General features: G+C 43.7%; 1 protein-coding gene across 1 annotated transcript; it reads left to right on the plus strand.

The window, feature by feature from the left end:
• The first annotated feature begins 418 nt into the window (after positions 1–418).
• On the plus strand, positions 419–14479 carry FGF3 (fibroblast growth factor 3). Its single transcript, XM_081836346.1, has 3 exons — positions 419–706; positions 10614–10717; positions 13689–14479. Exons 1-3 carry the CDS (start codon positions 427–429, stop codon positions 14019–14021), a joined length of 717 nt encoding a protein of 238 aa, XP_081692472.1. The 5' UTR covers positions 419–426; the 3' UTR covers positions 14022–14479.
• Positions 14480–22319: the final 7840 nt, after the last annotated feature.

Here is a 22319-nt window from a genome sequence, read left to right on the forward strand (position 1 = left end):
TCTCTGTCATTCTGGAGCCCTGAAGACTGCCCTGATCGCAGCACCGCCACTTAATCCAAACAGCTGGGCCTCTCCAGTTTGCTTTCCTCGACGACGTCTATTTACTTAAAGAGATCTAAAACCAATTAAGAAGGGGGAGAGGAGGAAGAGGGAGGGAGGAAGACGAGGAAACCGACCTGGATTGAAACAAACAAACAAGCAAGCAAGCAAACAAGCGAGCGAGCGAGCCAAGGAGCCCCCCTCCCGCCCGACGAGAACCACAACCTAGCGGCCGCCTAGTCCATGCGTCCCGATTGGACCCGGCGTGCCGCTGGCCACCTAGGAGAGCTGCCTCGGCCGCTGCAGCCCGGCGCTCTTCCCTGATGGGCCCGTCGGGGTTGTGCTGTGCCCGGAGCTGAGCGCCGCTGCGGCCCCCGCCATGCCACAATGGTGACCGCCTGGCTCGTCCTGCTGAGCGCCTTGCAGGCGGTGCGGGGCTCCCCCGGGCCGACGGCGACCGACGGGGCCCCTGTGGGGCCCCCGTGCGCCCGGGGAGGGCCGTCGTGCGACCCCCGCTGGCGCAGAGACGCGGGCGGGCGCGGCGGCGTCTACGAGCATCTCGGCGGAGCGCCGCGGCGCAGGAAACTCTACTGCGCCACCAAGTACCACCTCCAGATCCACGCCAACGGCAGGATCAACGGCACCTTGGAGAAGAACAGCGTCTTCAGTGAGTACCGCTTGGCCCCCTGCCCGACCCACACCCGCTAGCCGAGCTCCCCGAGACCCGACGTGGAAGCCAGCCCCCCCCCCCCCCAAAATCTGGCTCCCAAGTCGAGGCGCATTCAGCCCCGACGACCGGGCCTCGCCGCCGCCTCTCGGCGATTCGACGGCTCCTCTTCGGCCACCGCTTTTCGGTACCGGGTGACGGGACACCTGGAGAAACCCGCCCGATGAACCCCATGAGCCGTAGAGAATTAAAGGCTGCCGCTTAGAGGCATGCAAGAGGGATCAGGCGTGTGCGCTGAGAGGTTACCCACGGGAAATTTCTCACCCAAGGTGAGATTTTTAAAAAATAAAAATAAAAATCAGATCAAAGCGGGCGGTTTTAAAGCAGAGGTTGGACGGCCATCTGTTAGGGATTCTTTTGCGGCGATTCCTGCTCTGCAAGGGGTTGAATTAGATGACTTTCAGGGTCCCTTCCAACTCCACATTTGCCGAAATCCCCGTGCCCGTCCCGTCCCGTCCTTTGTGCAATCTTGATATTTTGTAACAATACCTTCGCTTTATTTGAGCCAGGGACTAAAATTTGAGCTCAAGACCCTGCTTGAGGCTTCAAGCACATTATGTTTTTTGGGTGGGGGAGGCACTCTGAAAAAGAATAAATAAACATTCGCACCTAGCTCCGGAAACATACCGTAGCATGTGTTGACTTTTGCCAATTCAGCTTGAGCGAAACGTAGAGGAATAACAGTCCCTATTGTACACAATGGGGAAAAAGCAGGCATTTTCTGGCTTTGCCAGTCCAGCCTGGAAAATTTTAAGCAATGATTGGCAACCTGTACAGAGAGATGCTTGGGATAAAGGGTCTGGCCAGGGCAAGTGAGAACCATAAGGATAGGACAACAAGACCATGCTTCTGGCCATGTGCAAAGTATTTTCTGCTGGCCATTGGATAATCACCAGCAGCTTCCATATAAGGCAGTGGCTGTAAAAATGTGCATGATAGATGGTTGGCAGTGCTTGTCTTTTTAGGGATAAATTTTAGAAAGGTTATTCTACCCACCCACCCTCAAGCAACCAGCCCAGAAGACATTATAAATATAACCCTCAAAGGAACACAACAAGTAGGTTAAACATCAATTTCATGGAATATAAAGGCTGTCAGTGGTTATACTCTGTCTCCATGGGTGCAGGCAGTAGGTTTCTGAAGTTCAGCTGCTGGAAGCCATGGGAGGCCCCACAGGCACCAGGTTTGCCAGTGAGAACAGGATGCCAGGCTGGACAGGCAACTGGCTTGATCTGGCAGGGCTCTTCTTAAGTTATGTTCTTGTGCTTGTCAGTCATCTTCCAGTGGCTACCACTGATGCAGTGGACTAATAAATGTATTAGTCTTTGAGGTGCCATGAGACACATTTGTTGGTTTTGCTGCAAAGAAAGAAAGAAAGAAAGAAAGAAGAGAAAGAGAGGGGGGGCGGAGAGGGAGAGGGAGAGAGAGAGACTACCAACACTACAGCTCTGGAAATTACCGTAAATCTGTTTCTGTGGCAAGTCTTAGTCTAAGAATTGTGGCTGTTTTGCTTCCACGTATTTAATTTCTAATGTTTTTCTTTGTTTTCTGCCTTGCACTTTACATATCAAATACTCTCTGCAGCCAAACATAAGACACAATGGGAAACAAACCTCTCTCTCTCTCTCTCTCTCTCTCTCTCTCTCTCTCTCTCTCTCTCTGTGTGTGTGTGTGTGTGTGTGTGTGTGTGTGTTCACATCCACACTATCCAGTTAAAACACTCTTATGACACCTTAACTTTAACCATCATGGCTTCCCTCAAAGACTCCTGGGAACTGTAGGAAGGGTGCTGGGAACTTTAGCTCTGCAATGGGTCTCCTAACAACTCTCGCACCCTTAATAGCCTACAGTTCCCAGGATTCTTTGGGTGGGAGCCATGGCTATTTTAAGGGCTTTAATGGATGGTGTGGATAGAGAAAGGCTAGTTCCATCATGACTAGGACTAGTGAGACTGAGATCCTTTTCTTTTTTTGCCTCTGGATGATGTGAGTGGGGAATATATATATTTTGAAAGCAGCTTCTAAAATTACCCCCACGCTAGGCTGTTCCTCTGCTGCTCCAGACAGAAAGCAAAGGGCACAAAGGAAGGGGCTGCCAAGAATCCCCAGCAAAGGTCTTTTCAGGTTTGTCTCTCCCCAAAAGGAGAGGAGCGGGTGGGAGCTCAAAGGGCTTTCCTCTCCTCTCCCTTTTGTTCCTCCTCTTCCTGGAAATCTTTCCTGGACTTAACTTGTTTCTCTCCCTCTCACTCCTCCTCATCCCTCCAAATATACATCCCTGTGAAGGAGAATCAGTGCTAGAAGAAGCAAAGAAGCTCTCTGGGATTGACAAAAGTTGAGGATCCACTGGGGACTGCCCCTTAGTTTATCGTCTCCTAAGGTGTGAGTTCCCAGGACCAGCTTTCAAATCCCTCTTCCCTTTTATGACACCAGGTCAGATTGCAGCACTAATCCTGGAGAGGGAGGCGGCTGGTTTGTAAATAATGTGTCAAGATGACTTTCACACTTCCGTCTGTTCATCTCAGCCTGTTTGTTTGGTTTCCCTTCCCCTCCTATTCACCTTGTTTGATTTGTCTTTGGAGAGTTAGGGCACATTTTCTGAATGGGCTGCGGACATGGTAGGATGGGCACATTTGCTTATCAAAGGCAGGCTGCCTGTGTTAAAGACTATCCTGTGCAAAAGGAGGAACATTGCAGCCAGAAGTCAGGACGCACTCAGACATGGACACCCATCACTCAGTGGCAAGGGTGCAGGGGTGGCATAATAACTGTCATCTCAAGCAGTGCTTTCAGGCAGCACAGTAATTTTCAGTGGAAGCAGTTCAGGCCAAAGCAAAGCACTCTAGCAACTCCTGCACATCAAAGGGACTTAAAAGAGCTTAGCTTTGGCTCGGTTTTGCCACACCTGACTATGTGCATCACATACCTGGATCATGGAATCATAGAAATGTAGAATTGGAAGGGAGCTCAATGGTCAACTCCTCGAAACCCCTGCAATGCAGGAATCGCAACTAAAGCATCCATGACAGATGGCCATCCAACCTCTGCTTAAAAACCTCAGAGGAAAGAGAGTCCACCACTTTCGGAGAGAGTCCGTTCCACTGTTGAGCTGCCCTTCCCATCAGAAAGTTCTTCCTGATCTTTAGTCAGAATCTCCTAACTTGAAGCCATTGGTTCGGGTCCCACCCTCTGAAGCTGGAGAAAACAAGCTTGTTCCCTCTTCCATGTGACAGCCCTTGAGATATTTGAAGAGGGCCATCATGTCTCCTATCCTCTGCTATGACCAGCTTATATTCATTGTATAAAACTTTCACGAAGTTTCCTCAAGACTGTGGAAAGAGGAAATATATTTCAATTAATGTATAGTGGGCAGATATAAGTGAAGCAGATTAAATGAAACAGATTAAGCAGATAAGAATTAAACTCATTGAGATGTTCAAATCTTGGTCAATTGTGTACAGCATAACCCCTCCATTGTACCACAACATCATAGAATTGTACTGTAGAAAGTGAATCAGTCCTAATCTCTTGCTTCAAGAGGTTTAATCTCAGGCATCTTCAGGTAGGGCTGGGAGAGGCTCCCACCTGAAACCCTGGGACGCTACTTTCGACCAATGCAGGCAGTACTGAACTAGATGGGCCAATGGTTTAATTTGGTTTAAAGCAGCTTCCCTCTTGACACATACCTACCCAACCTTTTTTCCTTTGATCTCAAAGGAGAGGAATATCATTTCTGGAATGCTTGCTGTTCAGAGAAGAAGTGAAAAACTACTTATGGGTAAATTTACACATACATCCACTCAGTGGCACTCATTCAAGTGACAGCTTGAATGTGTGAAACAGCCCTCACTGATCAAACACTTCAGACAGAGATTTAATAGCACAATACTTTTCAGTGGTGGCAGATCACACAAGTAACTTAAAACCATCAAGTGATGCCATAGCACAATGGTGAATGTGCAGTCAAGTCAACAGTTTTGCTAGATAGGCACAGGATAGGAGCTGAAGCTCACCGAGTTTTCCTGTAAACTTGCTAGAATGAACCCTGTGAGAGACACTCCCACTGTGCCCTGACAGAAGGAGGGCATAGCTATATATTCTCCTACCTGCCTGGGCACACCCTCTTTCTCTCTCTCCATTTCTTTCTGCTCTGCCAGCAACATGAGAACATCTGCTGGGTCTGAGCTCCAGTGCTTCGACTTCATCTTAAGCTGGACCTAAGTATGTCTTTGTAACTGAATTACCATTTTAAGCCTGAACAAAGCAGTGGTTATCTGTTACTCTTCAACAAGTATTCTGAGTGAGTAAATGTTATTTCTACCTGTTAAAAGATTGTTATTGCTTTAAGGGGGAGAAAAGAGGGAAATACAAGGAGAATCCAGTTTGCCTTAAATCATCCTGGATTTCTTAAACTAAAAGGCTAAAACTAGCCTATCTAGCTTCCCTTTTAAGCTGCAACGGGGTAGCACTCTGCTGAACTCACAAACGTGAGGAAGGATGATAGCTACTAAATATACCCTCTCCTAGCATCTAGTCACATCCCAGTGCCAAGCAATTCTATGGTCCTGCCATGCTGGCAGCCAGTTTATGCCCACATATTGTCAGTACATTACCCACCATCACATGTGACTTGGGTGAAAAGGATATATGCACAGAAGGAGCAGTATTTAAAATATGGCTTACTTCTTCATTGCCATAGAAATCCCAAAGCAGGTTACATTCAAATAAAATGCAAGATGTATATTAGAACAAACCGGGCAGGAAGAAAATTGGTTCATCTGTCTCTATCTATCTATCTATCTATCTATCTATCTATCTATCTATCTATCATCTATCTATCATCTATCTATCTATCATCTATCTATCTATCTATCTATCTATCTATCATCTATCTATCTATCTATCTATCTATCATCTATCTATCTATCTATCTATCTATCTATCTATCTATCTATCATCTATCATCTATCATCTATCATCTATCTATCTATCATCTATCTATCTATCATCTATCTATCTATCTATCTATCTATCTATCTATCTATCATCTAGCTATCTATCTATCATCTATCATCTATCTATCTATCATCTATCTATCTATCTATCTATCTATCTATCTATCTATCTATCTATCTATCATCTATATCTATCTATCATCTATCTATCTATCTATCTATCTATCTATCTATCTATCTATCTAGATCTATCATCTATTTATTTATCAATATAATAACAAATGATTCAGGAGTCCTCACAGAAAAGCCTGGACAAATACTTTATCTGGAACTAAAAAGAGTTTCCTCTAGCCATAACTGAGAAAGGAGGGAATTCTGTAAATGGGGTGTCAGTACCATGAAGGCCCTGTCTCTCCATTAGGCATCTGTGTCTTGAGCTGTAAATATATATATATATATATATATATATATATATATATATATATATAACTTAGCTCAGCAGCGTATATAGGTAGCCATTGGAATTCTTTTAGAACTGGTGTAATATGCTCACAGTAGATAGCCCCACACAACAGCCTAACTGTGGCATTTTGTGTTACCTGCTGCTTTGAACCAACCTTAAAGATGTAGAGCTCATTATAGTAATTCAGAGGTGGGGAGCTGGAGGGAGCTGGTGGGCCAGAACCATATAACACACCCCAATGAGCAACTTTGTTGGTCACCTGGTAACAGCAGGTGCGTCTTTAGTGCCAATCACCTGTTTGGAAGTGCACCTTCAAAGAGGATCCCTGTAACCATTGATCAGCTGGTCATCAGTTACTGGGAGCCCCTTTGAAGTCTCAGTAGTGGAGGAAATACTCCTAAAATGGAACATTTTCAAAGGGTCCCTGAAGGGGAAAGCCATAGTGCAGCTGATTCCAGCTGATTGTCAGGGCTTTAGTTTTGCAGGGCTCTATTCAAGCACTGACCACCAGCTTATTGCGTGGCAAGTCACCTCCCCCAATGAAATAAAGACACGGACACAATGATGTAAGGTTAATGGGCATAAAAGGCCACAACTTTATTGATTACGGAAATTGAAGGTATTGGCCTTAGGCATTGGCTCCTATCGACTACCCGGCATGGTGACCGGGAAGGGTTGAACACAACCGCGGGAGTCCTGTTGAAGTACGCCAACTAGGATCCCACGGGCGTCACCGCTCGGGGGCGTGCCGGGGGCCCTACCTCACAAGGCTTCGGACAAGGCCACGCCCCCCGGAGTCCTCTACCAGACTACCCCTTCACATTGGGGGAAGGTGATGGCGCTTCCTTCCCCCCCTCCATTTGTCTAACATTGCCCCATGCCAATGCCTAACCACCAATACCGAGAAAGTTGTGACGATTGCTACGAGGTAGGTGAAAAAACCAAAAGGCCGGAAATTGCGCCAACTTGGAAAAATTCCTACCAGGCCCCTTGCGGCGACCAACCAAAGTCTATAGCAACGCCAAGCCTGCCTAATCTAAGGGTGGGTGGGATGGGAAAACCGCTCCTCAGCTGGGCGAGGGGAAAAAGAGGGCGGTCCCCGGGCGTGCCTGGCCCTAAATAGCCCGGGCCACGCCTCCCCCGCCCGCTGATTGGCGGGCTGGGTGCAGTCACGCCCGGGGATTCCCCCAAGTCTCGCGGGGGCAAGGGAAGCCCCCGCGAATGTGGGAGGATCCTGCACGCAACACCCTCTCCGCTGGAAGGGGCGGAAAGGGCTTTGTTGGCATCCATGCTGTGCTTTGAAGCCCCAACAATCTCTTGAATGGGTTTCAACAGAAAGCATGGCTTGAAAGTGCCTTGCAACTGTACAATGATCAGCTGTAAATCCCTGTTTGGTCCAGCCGTGACTTTATTACAGGGCAGGTGACTGGTCTGGCCAGAACAGCCTGGCAGGCCAAATCAAGCCCATAGGCAGGTTTCTCATTTCTGCCGTCATCCCATGATATTCACACGTTGAGTCTGGACTCCTATTAATATTCATATTCTTGTTTAAATTTATTAGTATCATTTTCTTGCCGTAGGCAGCTCAAAGCAACTTGACAAAAAGCTAACAAAACAAAAACAAGAAACCCATACATTCATAAAGACCAAGAAAAAAAAATTACATTAAAAATATCCATACAGGATGAAAGCCTACCTAGAAGCTGAAAGCCTGCATAAAAGGCTACACAGAGAGAGGGCTAGGCTGGTTCAGAAATCCACTTGTAACATGGACATGTCAGCATGGAGCATGGGGAAGCTGCATGATATTGGCAGCATGGAGAGTGGTCCATTCTCCCTGTCCTGTCTAGGCATGGTCCCTCTTCACATTATTAGTACAGTGGTACCTCAGTTTAAGAACAGCCCTGTTTACAAACTATTCGGTATACGAACTCCGCAAAACCAGAAGTAGTTTTCCAGTTAGCAAAATTTACCTCGGTCTACAAATGGAAGCCACATGGTGGAAGGGCACCTGTGGCGGGAGGCCTCATTAGGGGAAGCCCGCCTCAGTTTAAGAACGGTTTTGGTTTAAGAACGGACTTCCGGAACAGATTAAGATCATAAACCAAGGTACCACTGTATAGGAATGGGGCTATAGCCAGAATCCTGTTCTATGTAGTGACATTGCAGGTGGACTGGGAGAAGGTGTGGACTGAGGCTATTCCTGCCCTGACATGCCCCCATTGCTACCACTCTCCAGTCCTTCCACTAGCAGAGTTGCGTCAGTGGTGGGGACTTGCCAGCATATCTCTGCTTTGCCAGTCCATCCCCGAAGTTACATCAATGATGTTTTTCTATGATCTGCCAGTGCAGAGGACTTACACCAAGTCTTGAGGCTTCTCTGCCAGTATAGGATGATGCTCTGAGTGATGTACATACATGCAGGTGAACTGGCCATAAGACAGTTTCAATGCAAAGAGAGTACAAAATAGCTCCACTATCCTTCCTGTGAAGGAGAAGGCAGTATTTTTCAAAAACTATTAAAAAACCTTAACTGAGTTTAAGCAGGAATAATTTCTTAGCAAATGAGATACCAAATACAGTAATGAAAGCAACAAGCTTTTAAACTACTGGTGTCATAATCTGAAATGAAAATAATAAATCTGTGCGTGAATAGTGTTGATTATTCTGACAGCATCTCCCAAGTGCTTTCCTATCTGTTGGGTCTCCGCACATATAACATTTTTTCAGTGTACATATAAAATCAGTTTCCCACCCCACTCTGTGGAATGTCTAAAACCATCAGGTGACTTTCATGAATGTGATGGACAAGTGTTTGAAAGCGTATGTCTAGTTATTTGTTTTTACATATCATGTTTTCTACTGTTAATTGTACAATGCTTTGTGAGTCTTGGGCTTTAAAGGCAGAATGCATTTAAAACACACACGGAAGCAAGCAGGCAAATACGTGTCACATGGCTACTTTCCTCAGAGAGCCAGGCTTGCTTGCACACTCTCTTTTGGATGTTAACATAGTGGGAAACACGAGTTGGTTGCTCTTTAATGTGTGAAGCAGTCCGGGATACATGCATACCTTTGGCTTTCTTGTTGTTTCACTTGTCTGGGCGATGAGACCCTTCCCTTTGATGGTCTGAAATAGTTCCACTCTTTGAATGTGGCTTAGACTGCCACATTGTCCTTCCCTGCAAGGGCCGCGCTGACTTTCTAAATGACAGACTCCATTCATGGTTCCATACGTGGCTTCTAAGATGCTTCAGCCTCTCGTCTGAACTCCATTTTGCCCTCTGGAGATCTCAGCCAAAGCATTGTCCCGAAATGGGCAGCTTTGTGGTTTGCTTCAGTAAGTCAAGCACCCTTGTGTCCCCTAAGAAAGGCATTAAAGGGGATTTAAACTTTTTATAGACATATAGGATTAGGTGGCCCTCTAGTTCAATGTCAGATCTTTCTTTTTCTGAGGCAGTTCAGTCTCAATCAAACAGCTGGGGATTTACTAGCAAGAGTTTGCTTCAAACAATTCCCATGCTCTTATTTTTCTTCCCCTTCCCCTTTTCTTTTCAATACAAAAGGGTTTGCTTATGAACTAAGTCATGAATGCAGGTATCTTGTGAGATGGTGTTCTTAAACGGGATGTTTCCCAGATGGAAGTAGCATTTGGGCAATTTAATATTAACAGCCAAAGACACAGCCCATTCCCTGGGAGACCCAGCTTCACAATTCTTGCTCAGTTCTAGATTCAGTCCATAGCCTTGGACAAGTGCATCATTTTTTCTGTGGGAATTATAATAATCGACTTCATCAACTTATTGGGAGGATGAATGGAACCAGAGCTCCTGACAACCAGTATGATGTAGTAGAGTGTTGGACTGGGACCTGGCAGACCAGGGTTCAAATCCTCTCTCACCTGTGAAGCTCACTGGGTGGCCATGGGCCAGCCATCTGCTCTCAGCCTAACTTACTTCACAAGGTTGTTGTGAGGATAAAATGGGGGGGGGGGGGTTTGTGTATGCCGCCTTGAGCTCCTTGAAGGAAAAATGGGATACAAATGAAATAAATAAATAAAATGAAACAAATCACTTTGCAGAGCAACATGTCAATTATGAACACAATTAAGTGGGAGATGCAGAGATCTCTGGGGTGTCTCGTCCATCACAGTGTTGGGTTTCATATTTGCAATCCGGTGATCCCCAGAGCTTCTGGGTATGAGTGCCTGGCAGCACAGATCTGAAACAAGTATGTAGCCCCAGTGACAACAAGTGGTTTTACCTGCAGGTAAACATGGGAGGTTCATGATGTAAAAGTGCTATAAAATTTGTTGATGATGATGATGATGATGATGATGATAATAATAATAATAATAATAATAATAATAATAATAATAATTCATTGTACATCATTGTATATCATTAAGCTAAAGCCTTCCTTTTCTGTTTTAGGCATCCTCGAGATTACTGCAGTGGACGTTGGAATTGTTGCCATCAAAGGCTGTTTCTCCGGCAGATACCTGGCCATGAACAAAAGAGGCAGACTTTATGCTTCCGTGAGTGCTATTTACAACAGAAGCATCTTAACTATGGCAAGGAAACTGAAACATCCTACACTGGAGTGCCAGTCATTTTCAATGGGGATTTAAATACCATTGTAGTCCAAAGGACGCAAATACTGGTGTCTATGTACAAACGTTTATAGAGAACAGAAATATGTCCTTTGGTTTTAATGTGGGGATTAAGTAGCCAATGCTTGGAGGCCTCTAGATAAACTATTATGGTAAGCGCCAGGCATGCTCATTTTCCTTTCATGTGTGCTGCTGATCAGCCAAGGAAGGAGGGAGGGAGGGAGAGAGAGAAAAAGAGAGAAAGAACTAGTGAGCGAAGGATTTATAACTACATAAATTTACATGTCAAGATATCCTTTTAGAGACTGTAAGCAACTCACTCAGGTGAATAAGTGTAAAGAGGTAAGGAAGTCTACAATTCACATTGTGATTAGGAAGGTTTCTCAAAAGAAAAATCTCCTGGGGATGTCAATGGGAGTCCCATTTGCACAATGCTATGAATGGGCTCCCAGTGTGTGTAAAGTAATTTAAGTTGGGATCTAACGCAGCAGAGAGGTGCAGCACCAAAGCTGCTAACAGACGGAAAGAATGTGCAAATGAAATGAAGTTTTCCTCCAACACTTTCCAATTACCCTTCTGTACTTTAATCCGACTTCCTGGTATGTATATGATAGGATACTTTACAATGAGGATTTGAGAGATACTGCACTGCCAGATAAGGAAGGCTGAAGAAGGGTTTTAATACACATTTACTGTGCATATTATTTAATGGAACCCAGTGCAATGTTGGGGGGAGGGTGAGAGAGAGAACTGGGAGAAAAGTAAGAGAAAAGCATTAATCTGTAGTGTTAAGATGAGGAAACGACCCCATCGTCCCTCTCAATAACCCAGGTGCAACATGTGACTGAGAAATGTTAAGTGACTTCTCACAGAGCTGCCACCCTTAAAAACCATCATTCCCAGGATTCTTTGGGGAAAGCCATGACAGTTAAAATACTATACCACTTTTAAAGAGTGCTTTAAAAGTATGGCATGGATGTCAGTTGGCTGCATTACTTAATTAATTACTGGATTCCAGGGTTAACCAACCCCCCCCCCCAAAAAAAAACTCAGAATGGAGCATATGAGTTTCCCAAGTATTTTCCCAAGCATTGGGGATTCTTGTGCTCTAGATCAAGGGGCTCCTAAACTACACTTTGGACCCCTAGTGGTCCATCAGTTTTGTTTCAGTGTCTGTAAAAACACATTTTTAAAAAAACCATACAGCATCTAGCACAGCACATTAAAATTGCTACAAAAGACCAACAAATCACTGAGTGGTCCCTCAGGAATTCTCAAATGGTCCATGGGAAGAAATGTTCTGGAACCAATGCTCTAGATGAGATGTTAGAATCAGTGGGTGAACTAGCTAGAGCAGCAGCTGATTAATTGCTGGAGGCCAAACTGCATCATTGAGGACAAATTTTAATTAGTCAGGCTGAGAGAAGATAACTTTCCTTGTAAGAGCAAATGGCAGACTTTTGTTCTTTTGCTTTTGGTAACTTAGGCATCTTTAAATATCTCCAAATGCATACACACAATATAAATCAATGCAATTCAGTGATTATAAATTTATACAAGTCATTGATTCATGAAACATTGACTAAAGAATTATTTAGGTCAACAGTCGCAATTAAATTCTACCTATTTTTGTTAATTTTTCATCTGCAGTTTCCACCTGCAACTTTCTATCAGCAATAGGTATTTTTCAGCACTTATCCTTCAACTTGGAGGGCCACAAAAATTGTGACCCACCAAGCCAAACACAACCCACTTTTCATAAAGAGATATATAAAGATGCCATATTTAGGGGAGGATCTACAGTTCTTTCATATATGAGTTGTCCACAACTCTGCCATATCTCCATAGACCTCTATCCTGTTAGGCAGCTTTCCTTAATAACTATAACTATGGTTAGCTAAAAACAGAAGCAAAATGTCTGATCTTCCCATGTCCATACCAACAGGGGAGAAGGCATGGAGTGTGAGCCCGGGCCTTACCCAGCCTTGTTGCCATAATGGCAAAGTATGGTTTAGCATTAAGTCTGAATGCAGCCACTCAGGCTTCATTTTGTCTTCTGACACTGTTGCCTTCCTTGTTATGTTGTGTTTTAATGTTGTAACCCATCCTGGGACCTTAGCTTGAAGAACAGATAACAACAACAACAACAACAACAACAACAACAACAACAACAACAAGGCACCTTGTTTGCCTATAGAAAACCATTATATAAAATAATTGCAATTGCTTCATTAAACTTCTCTTTATTAGTGTTTTTCTTATGCATTATCCTTGTGAGTTTTGCACCCTTGGATTCACAGCTGGGGTCTACCTGGGGGTCCCTGATGTAGTACAATTGAAGAATGGATCTATTGACTCCCTCTGCTGGGCTAACCGATAATTCCCTTCTTGTGGCCTTTTCAATCACATCATGCTAGGAGAGTAGCCAGTGGCTGTGCTCCCAGTTCCAGGAGAATCAGTGAGCATCAGAAGTAAAATATGTGGAGAGCTACAAAACAGATGAAGGAAACTATGGAAAATGGGCATACCCTACAGACAGTTAGTCAGTGGACTATTGAACTGGACATCTCTACAAGTGCTGATTCTGCTGGAATTTAAGCATGTCTAATATTCCCCAGAGCAGAGGTAGAGAAGCTAATTTTCAGCCTCAGGTCCACATTACTTCATGGGCAACCTTTTGGGTCACATGCCAGAGCCCTTAGTTTTGCTTAAATTATGTGAATAGTTTTCAAATTGATTCTGCATGAATACAGAGTTTTTGATCTTTGGAGGCCCCAAGTACCCTCTTTTATGTGTCACTGTTAGCTTGCATGAAGACAGCTACATTTGATCTGAAATAGCCATTAGTTCTTCTTTAGGATTTCTGGAACTTATGGTTCTCCTCATTACATTACAGGAAACCTACAATGCTGAGTGTGAGTTTGTGGAAAGGATTCACGAGCTAGGCTATAATACGTATGCATCCCGCATATACCGGACTGTGCCCAATGGAGCCAGCGGTAGGCGCAAAGCTAGTGCTGAGAGACTCTGGTATGTCTCCATCAATGGGAAAGGACGACCCAGAAGAAGCTTCAAAACCCGTCGGACCCAGAAATCTTCTCTCTTTTTGCCGCGGGTGTTGGATAACAAAGACCATGATATGGTCCGACTATTCCATACAAATGCTAAGTACAGAGAGAGCCTGCTAAAGCCTCCGAGCAAGAACCAGAGGAGACGCAGAGGAGACTAAGGGATGCTCTGTGGGGAGGGCAAAGGATGGAGAAGCAAGAAGACAAGTCAGTGTTCATAGTGCTACTAAATAACTAACAAATATGACTGCGTGATCAATGTGGACTCAGAAAGTAATGTTACGCTGCATGTATATATTTTACCAGTTGTCTCACCAAACATACTTGCTAATAGGTGTTTTAGACTTATAATCCATTGTTAAGGGCATATGATATAATAAATCACAGCATGTCCACGTGTAAATTAGATGGATGCAACAATTCTCATTGTTTGTCTTTGACTATTCTTTCTCAGTTGCTTTTTCATTAAGTATTGCCATTTTGTTAAATTAAGAATATTTAAACACAGTCATCTCCATTCCTCCGTAGGGTTGTAATCTGTTCAGAGAAAACTTACTCTGATGGAAATCAAATTAGTTTTAATCAATTACATTTGTATACATTTGATCTTGAACAATAGTTGAAGAAACCCTTCCTTCCTTCCTTCCTTCCTTCCTTCCTCCCTCCCTCCCTCCCTCCCTCCCTCCCTCCCTCCCTCCCTCCCTCCCTTCCATCACTTGAACCTAGTTCCCACTGAAATTATGGGATGACAGACCTGTCCCATTGATTTCAATGAGACTTTGGGTCAACTAATGTTACATCTTTACATCTGAATCCAGCCCAGTGTTTTTAGACAGTGTATGTATGTGTCATGGTAAGTACCACCTTAGAGGAGGCATAAACATGCTGTTATATATTTTTAAAAAATAGCTTTGAAAAAAGAAGTATTGCCCAGTTAATTTGGGATACATTTTGAGTTTATTAAAAAATATCATACAGTGCAATTCTGTATGCACATACTCAGAAGTAAGTCCCATTGAATTAAATGGAGTTTACTCTCAGATATGTGGGTATAGGCAAAAGGTTACAGCCCTGGCTTTCAGGTACTTATCATTGTGCAAACATAATATTCCCCTGCTCCAATTTAGAACCAATATTAAGAACTGCAATTTAAGAATGATTTATTTTGTAAAATCTTCTTTAAATTAATTTGCCTTTCATTTTAATCAACAGTAACTACCAGATATTAGTCATTACTCTTTATTAATGTGAAATGCTAAGCAGAGTGCATTTCGGGAAAGATGCATGCTGCTAAGACTATTGTTCTCTTTTTAAAAAGTATGTTTTGTTTGTTCAAAACTTGAGGATATTTTTAAATAACTTCCTGTGCATATATAAAGCTTGCTGAAGTGTAATATACATTATTTAAAATCAGGCTTCAGGAGAATATTCAAAACAGGTTGCTAAATGCTATAACAGCTTCTCTGCTTTGACGTGGAACTATGTTAAATCACTTCATTGAAAGAGAATAGCAAAGTTCAAATATCATCTCACACTACATTAAAAAGTACATTGGAGCCTTTCTGAAATGGTGTTTGTGCCACTTGTTAACATATTCAATGCGAGATAGAATGTGGGATGAGATCAAATGCAATACTGGCCAGTGGCCGCTACAGGATTTTTCTTTTCTTTATAAACCCAAACTAATTTCAGAGTCTTGTGTGTAATTTTATTTAGGTTCATATCAGCAAGGAGGTCAAAAGAGTTTTGGTACCTTAGATACTCAATTATTGTGGTATGCCTTTTCCCAGGCAAGAGCTTGTTTCATTTGATGTATGAAGCATATATAAATAATATTTTTTAAAGTTCTTTTGATTATCAGCAATGCTAAGCTGGTTCTTTCTGTTTCTCTCTCTCTCTAGCCTGGATCACATGTTGTGTTAAGCCAGAGTAGAGGGGAAAGGTTTGTAGGGAACACAGCGCTTGGTTGGAGATCTGGATCATCTGATCTGATGCAAGGATAGAGAACCACTTTAGCTCAGTGGGCCAGATCTTTATCTCCTCCCACCCTGCAGGCCAACTTTGACAGGTGAGCAGGGCTGCCCACATGTCAAACATCTGACATCATGATGACTGATAGGCAGTCCCACTCACCTCTCAAAGTTGACTCACAGGGCAGGGGGTCCACTCTGCAGCACATTCCCTGCAGAGAACATGCTGACAAAGCAGCACTGAGCAGGATTGACTTCTCCGCTCATCAGTCCTGCTCCCTGAAGCTATGTGGATAGGATTCAACTTTAAGGTGAAAGGAGAAGTTTCCTATCTGTCAGGGTCAAGGATGAAGGCTGCATATACACCATACGTACATTCAAAGCACATGACTTCACTCAAAGAATCCTGGGAATTGTAGTTGTTAAGGGCTGGGAATGGTAGCTTTGCAATGGGTAAAACTACAGTTCCCAGGATTCTTTGGGGGAAGTCATGTGCTTTAAATGTGCTCATGTGTAAGTGTGCATGTACAAGGGGACAGGGGATTCTGCACCTTGGTGGCGTAGAATTTCAGCAGCTGTAACTTCTCTTCTGCATACTGTACTGTAGGCTGCACTCCAGGCGCTGATTTTGTTTGAAAACCCCGGCTTCAGCAACTGAGTTTAGGGATCTTTCTCCCTATGTCTGGATTAATGTATGGCAACCCACAACCTCAGCCTTACCCTGATGCCACATGAAGGAACGTTGCATTTTGTTGGATGCAAAGGCTAAGGTCAGAGCTATCATGGTGGTTGACAAAATAGACAGGTCTTGCAGGCCAAACCGATCATTTCGCAATCATATCAGAAAATGGAGAAATCACAGGGCCTCAAAGCTATACTGATTTTCAGAGATAAATTTAAGGATCTCATAGCTACCTGAGCTCTCTTGACTGCTGGGCTTGAGAAACAAGCAGCTCTGTAATGTGTCGTTCCAGAGAAATATGACCATAACGAACTGAATTGGCTTTAAGAAGGATGCAATTTTATGCTTTCCATTCTACCTATCCATTTCCTCTTCCTTTCTTCTTTTTTTCTTTTCATTTCCCACTAGTAAAACCCTTTCTATATAGAAATAAGTATTGGATGCTTAAGACATCCTCCCCTCTTTGAAAGAAAGAAAAGCTATTTTAAATAGGCCTTTGAAGATTTCAGCAAAGCTCAAGTTCAAATGTCTCCTGTTTCCTTTTGGAAGATCTGAAGGATTTGGGAAGGTGAACAAGCAAAGCTATAATTAAAGAACAGTTGATGGTAACCATCCCCTCCTGGTTAGCATTCTCAAGCCACCTCCAAATATAGACTGCAAAAGAAAACTTCATCCCGTTTTAGGCTTGCAATAGTTCAGATGCCTCAATGGCAGAGCAGAAAGAAAGGCCTTCTGAAAAGCTGAGGGCATACACAGAAAGTAGTAGTAATAATAATAATATAAATAGCGTGCCCTTCCCCTCACACAGAAAATCTCCCAGTGTTCGCGTGGGATGACTGAGAAGCACATTTGGATGATGGCCGGTTGCGAGGGCGCCCTCTGCAGGAATTAAGAAAGATACCTACTCCTCACCAATCCTCCGTCCCGCCCTCCGCCGTGCTCTACACTCACAGGGTGCTAAAGCTGCCACTTGGGGAGGTTGCTGGCACTGGCAACCCATGCTATGTCACTGTCTGGGAGTAAACCACACAGAATTATATCAGACATACTTATGAGTAGGCGTGGTTAGGATTGCACTGTAAGTTTCTGTGAAAACTGAATTTTTAAAAATTGGTTGAGATTCTTGACTGGTGAGGAAGATGAAGGAGGTATGGGGGCTGCATGCCATGGATTGAAATGTTTTGATGTGGGCAGTTTGTGCACAGATATGTTTATGTCTTCTTCCTTGCCTCTGTGTTTATCTCCACCCTCCTTGCATAAAATGTTTTAGAAAGGTAGGTAATAAATGCTACTATAAAAAAATAACAGCACAATCCTGTACATTTCTACTCAGAAGTTAACGCCATGTGTATATAAGCATACACATGCATCAGAATGATTTTCTTTTATTTCTAAAAAAAAAAGGTCTTACAGATAATAATCCAAGAAACATTAGAACATGAACATCCATAAATGTCATTAAAAGAGTTTTTGTTGTTGTTTTCCTTTAAACGTGACATCATGTTATTTTAAATTAAATAAGTAAAAATCAAATCAAATAAAGATTTAATGCCATTACAAGAACAGAATACTCAGGCTCACAACTCAGCTAAATCTCTTGTACTATGCAACACAGAATGTGTAATTATGCACTGTGGGATAAATTCAAAGAAACGCTGTGACTGTTTCAAAGGAGGGGCCATGTGAGAGAATAATGAGTTGCCTTGCTTTTCAAAAGAAACTCTGGGCACATCTATAGGGCATACAAACTGGAACAGACCTCCCTCAAGGCATGGTGGTTGTGGGATTGTATGCTCTGATTGTAAAGGCCCCTATGGATGAGTTTTCTTGGAAAAACAGGCCGTGACCAACCAGGGTCCAGGCCAAGCTTGCATCAATGTTTTGTATTCAACAGCGATTAGCCTCTCTACCCTAGAAGCTGATCTTACAAATAAGTCAGCATTGTGCATGGAATGGAGGCAGTTTAAACAGCGACCCTCTTCCATGGTCCCGCTGTCAAAATTCAGTTGCATTCCAGCTGGAAAAGCAACGACAGCTATGAACATGATACAAGTGATTTCTGTTAAGCGGCTATTCAGCATTCCTATTGCAGAAATCATCTTCATGTTTGAATAACCTATTTGGATTCTTTTTCCATGAAAATAATCACCTATTTGGATTCTGTTTCCGTCGAAAAAATATATCATGCTAAAAACCGTCTCTATGAATTTCTAATTTGATGTGCAGCATTTTATTTTTTGTAAGTGGAGTAGTCAAACATGCAGCTTTCACAAGAGTCTGAATAGTTTGCTGAAACTATATTACATGATTCTGGTGTTTGTGCAGATCAGCTGTAAATCAGGCAATGGACAGAGGAATGATTTGATGCAAGAAAACCTAGGGCCCCTGTTGGACTCCACAACTTCCATCAGCTTCAGCCCCATCTACTGTGGCCAATGTCCCAGGATGGGAACTGTAAACTAGCAGGGGAGGTTCCCCATTTCTGTTTCAATGAACAGGTAATTGCCATGGATGTTCCAAAATCCCTTAACAGCAAGGAATGTATTAGTGCTCTGCATTGTTTGTAGGAGCACACTTGCCATCATTGGACATGGGTCTGCTATTACAATGGCCTGACAGGTGTGTTGCTTACATGCAGTTGGAAGGGTAGTAGCTGCATCTGGAATGGCCAATCCAGTGTAGACATCGCTGAGACTGGAGTGCAAGCATGCTGGGAATGTGAACTTGGGAGAGCACATCTTTTGTTTGAGGCTCTGTCCCAAAATCTTGTGATGCCCCAAATCTTGCTGACGCAGCACATATGAAAGGCATTGAGGCGTCATACCTGACGGTTGTAAGTTGCCCATGACTCACCTCCATAAAGCAGCGTGCTCAACACACAAGCCTGGTAGACCTTCATCTTGGTATTGGTCATTAGCATCACATTCTTTCATACCCTTTTGGAGAGGTGAGCCATTGCTGTAACTCACTTTACCAATGGCATCAATGGAAAGGTTGTCAGTTATGGTGGAACCCAGGTAGACAAAATCGTCTTCCACCTCAAGTGTGTGGTCACCAGTGCTGATGCATGGAGTGCTGGTGATGTCCTAATGATCCCATAGCAGTAACTTCATGTAATGGTTCTAGGGGTTGCTCGTGCGTAAGCCGGTGCTTATCTCCCCGGCTGGGTGCAAACACCTGGCTGGGTTGCCTAAGTGAACCTTTTCTGTCCGGACAGCCACTCACCCGTGGCTGACTCAATCGCTGGCAGAATCAGTCAGTGGGTGTTTCTTAAACTTCTTGCAGCAAAGAAGCTCTTTGACGCCTAGTCTCCTCCTACTCTCTCTGTGCGAAAGCCTTCTGCGCAAGGAGGGCGTGGGCAGCGGAGGACCCCTACTCTCCCCGCTGGTCCCAGGCAAGGAGTCATGGGACCGCCTCGCCGCTTCCCCCATCTGCCCCCCTTCTCCACTGGTGCTACGCTGATTCTCTTTCCCAGAAGATGGGCTGCTTCTCCCGATCCCTGGCCGCTCTCTGGAATCCCTCTGGCTTTTGCTCTCTCCCTCCGGCACTGATGGCAGTTCCCTGACACTTCAGTATGAAATATAAACTCATTGGGTTGCAGCCAATGCTAATCCTACCCAGAATAGATCCAAATTACTATTACATTGCTTTTGTGCCTGGAGACAGATTGGTGGGAGCTCCTGGTTATAGCAATGCTTTTAGAATGAGATTGGCTGAGTGGTGCAGAGTGCTGATTATCCAGAGAATGGGAGATTGACAGAAATATTGCACTGAGCCTCTCTAAATTCTAATGGATTATGGAAGGATTTGTAAAACAGGAAAGTGTGTGGCTTTGAGATTTGGGGTATTCTATTTTATTTTTCGCTTGGTAGGGCTAAGCCCTGGTTGCCCCAATGGACCAGCCTTCACTTGTTTTAATCAGGGAGTAGGAAAAATGAAGAGTGGAAACAGTGCGACAAACTAACATACTAGAATTCAACAACAGTAATTCACTGTAGTCATGTTTCAAAGGTATCCTCTCAGTTAACAACGTATACAGCATCAGATTGAGGGCAGTGCAGATGGTTCCCCCACACAGGGGAAATCAAGAAGATCCATAATTGAGAAGATCCAATGGGGGTGCTAAATTTTGGCCTTGCTCAGGGTGCCATTCTACCAAAGATTACCAAAGCCTGCCCCTGAAGAATACTAGTATCTTGGGGGGCCCTCAGATACATGGGGCCCCAATTCTGTGCATACCCATAAACCCACCAGTCGTTTCAACTATTAGTAAATGCATTCATGTCCATATTGACACGACCTGATGTGGACCTGGTTCTGCCCCCTTCATGCTCACCCCCTTAGTTACTATTTTAGCTATGGGGGGGGAGGGGAGTGACTGCCGTAAAATTGGAGGAAGTTGGCGGTTGTGCTCATGGATTTCATTAAGAGGCTCCTCCATTTTCCTCATAATCAAGGACTGGTTTAGAATAGACTAAATAGATGCACTATTGCCATGTATAAGGTTGGTGTCTATTAACATTGGTAGGAATGTATTGTTTTGCACATAGTCTATTATTGGAATATTTGTACCACATCCAGTGCACCATTTATGTCTCAAACTTTATTTCCCAAGATCAATACCCAAGCAAAACCTGTACTGAAATCAAGCCTATTTATAAGTATCTTCACCTCTGACACCCAGATCTGAGATCTTGCATCTGATGTTTCACTTTACATGATCTGCCATTTGATCGGCAGATGCCAATCTTCTTTCTGCATAGAGTTCCCAAGAAGCAGGAAGTTGCTGTGTTGTTATCAGTGTGATTGTGTCATTAATGATGGCCCTGCCAGACCATTTGCTTGGCTGATTAAGGCCAAAATAGTTATGTCCACTTCAGTCTCAGTGAAATTGATAATACGTAAGTGCACATAACTGAGCTGTACTGCGATTCATGTCTTTGCTATAAGATCATCTCCTTGAGACTGCTTGACAAAGGAAGTAACTTATATGACTGAAGGCTGGAATTTATAGATCTACAAGCCAGATCCAAATATAGTGCGCTATAAATGTGTAAGTATCTCTGCTGGCCACTTTTACCCTTCCACCAACTTTCTCTACCCAATGTATCATGATATCACCAAGAGTAATTACATTAATTTCTTTAGTGCTTTATTTTCTATCCATACTCCATTCACATTAGCTCCCAGGTCTGTTTTCATATCTCTAGAGTACATTCGACCTCATGCTGGACCTTGTTGACATTTGTGATGTATTTCTCAACGCTTCCCTCCCCCTCCGTTGACATCACAACTTTATTTTCAGCTCAGCGGTTTTCTTGGCTTTGAGCAATGAAACACTGCCTGCTCTTCAAGACTAATATATGGCCCCTGAGTGAAGGCGAGGGTGTGATCCAAATCAAGAGTTTTGTTGACACCATAATCCTTAGGAGTGCACAACTGGAGCATTTCATGAGCAGTAAGCAAAGGCTCCCTATTGATTTATGGCCCTGGTATTTGATCAGGAGTCCATGTTCTGTGTCACTACTACTACATGCAGACTTCTAATTAAGGAAATTAACTAGTTGTCTGACTTGTAAGAGGAGAATTGTTATATCTGTAGCATGAGGCTGCTTTTATGGATTCTCCCTATTTTTACAGTGGATAGGCTCCAGGCATCTAAGAGCATTCAGTAGGGTCTGAAGAAACATCCCTAAAGTTCTAAGATCCAAACTTGCTACTGCAGTTGTCACATTATCCATCCTTTGCCCAACCTTGGAGAGGTACAGGAGGATATCTCTTTGTGGGCAGGGACAGAACTGAGGGCA

The sequence above is a fragment of the Podarcis erhardii genome (assembly GCF_964252035.2).
Source record: "Podarcis erhardii genome assembly, chromosome: 1".
Taxonomy (NCBI): domain Eukaryota; kingdom Metazoa; phylum Chordata; class Lepidosauria; order Squamata; family Lacertidae; genus Podarcis; species Podarcis erhardii.

What these genes read in the sequence shown, in the direction of transcription:
- FGF3 (XM_081836346.1), top strand. Translation starts at nt 427, where the DNA reads ATGGTGACCGCCTGGCTCGTCCTGCTGAGCGCCTTGCAGGCGGTGCGG. An exon ending in GGAGAAGAACAGCGTCTTCA is followed by an intron (nt 707 to 10,613) that starts GTGAGTACCGCT and finishes TTTCTGTTTTAG; the next exon opens with GCATCCTCGAGATTACTGCA. An exon ending in GAGGCAGACTTTATGCTTCC is followed by an intron (nt 10,718 to 13,688) that starts GTGAGTGCTATT and finishes ATTACATTACAG; the next exon opens with GAAACCTACAATGCTGAGTG.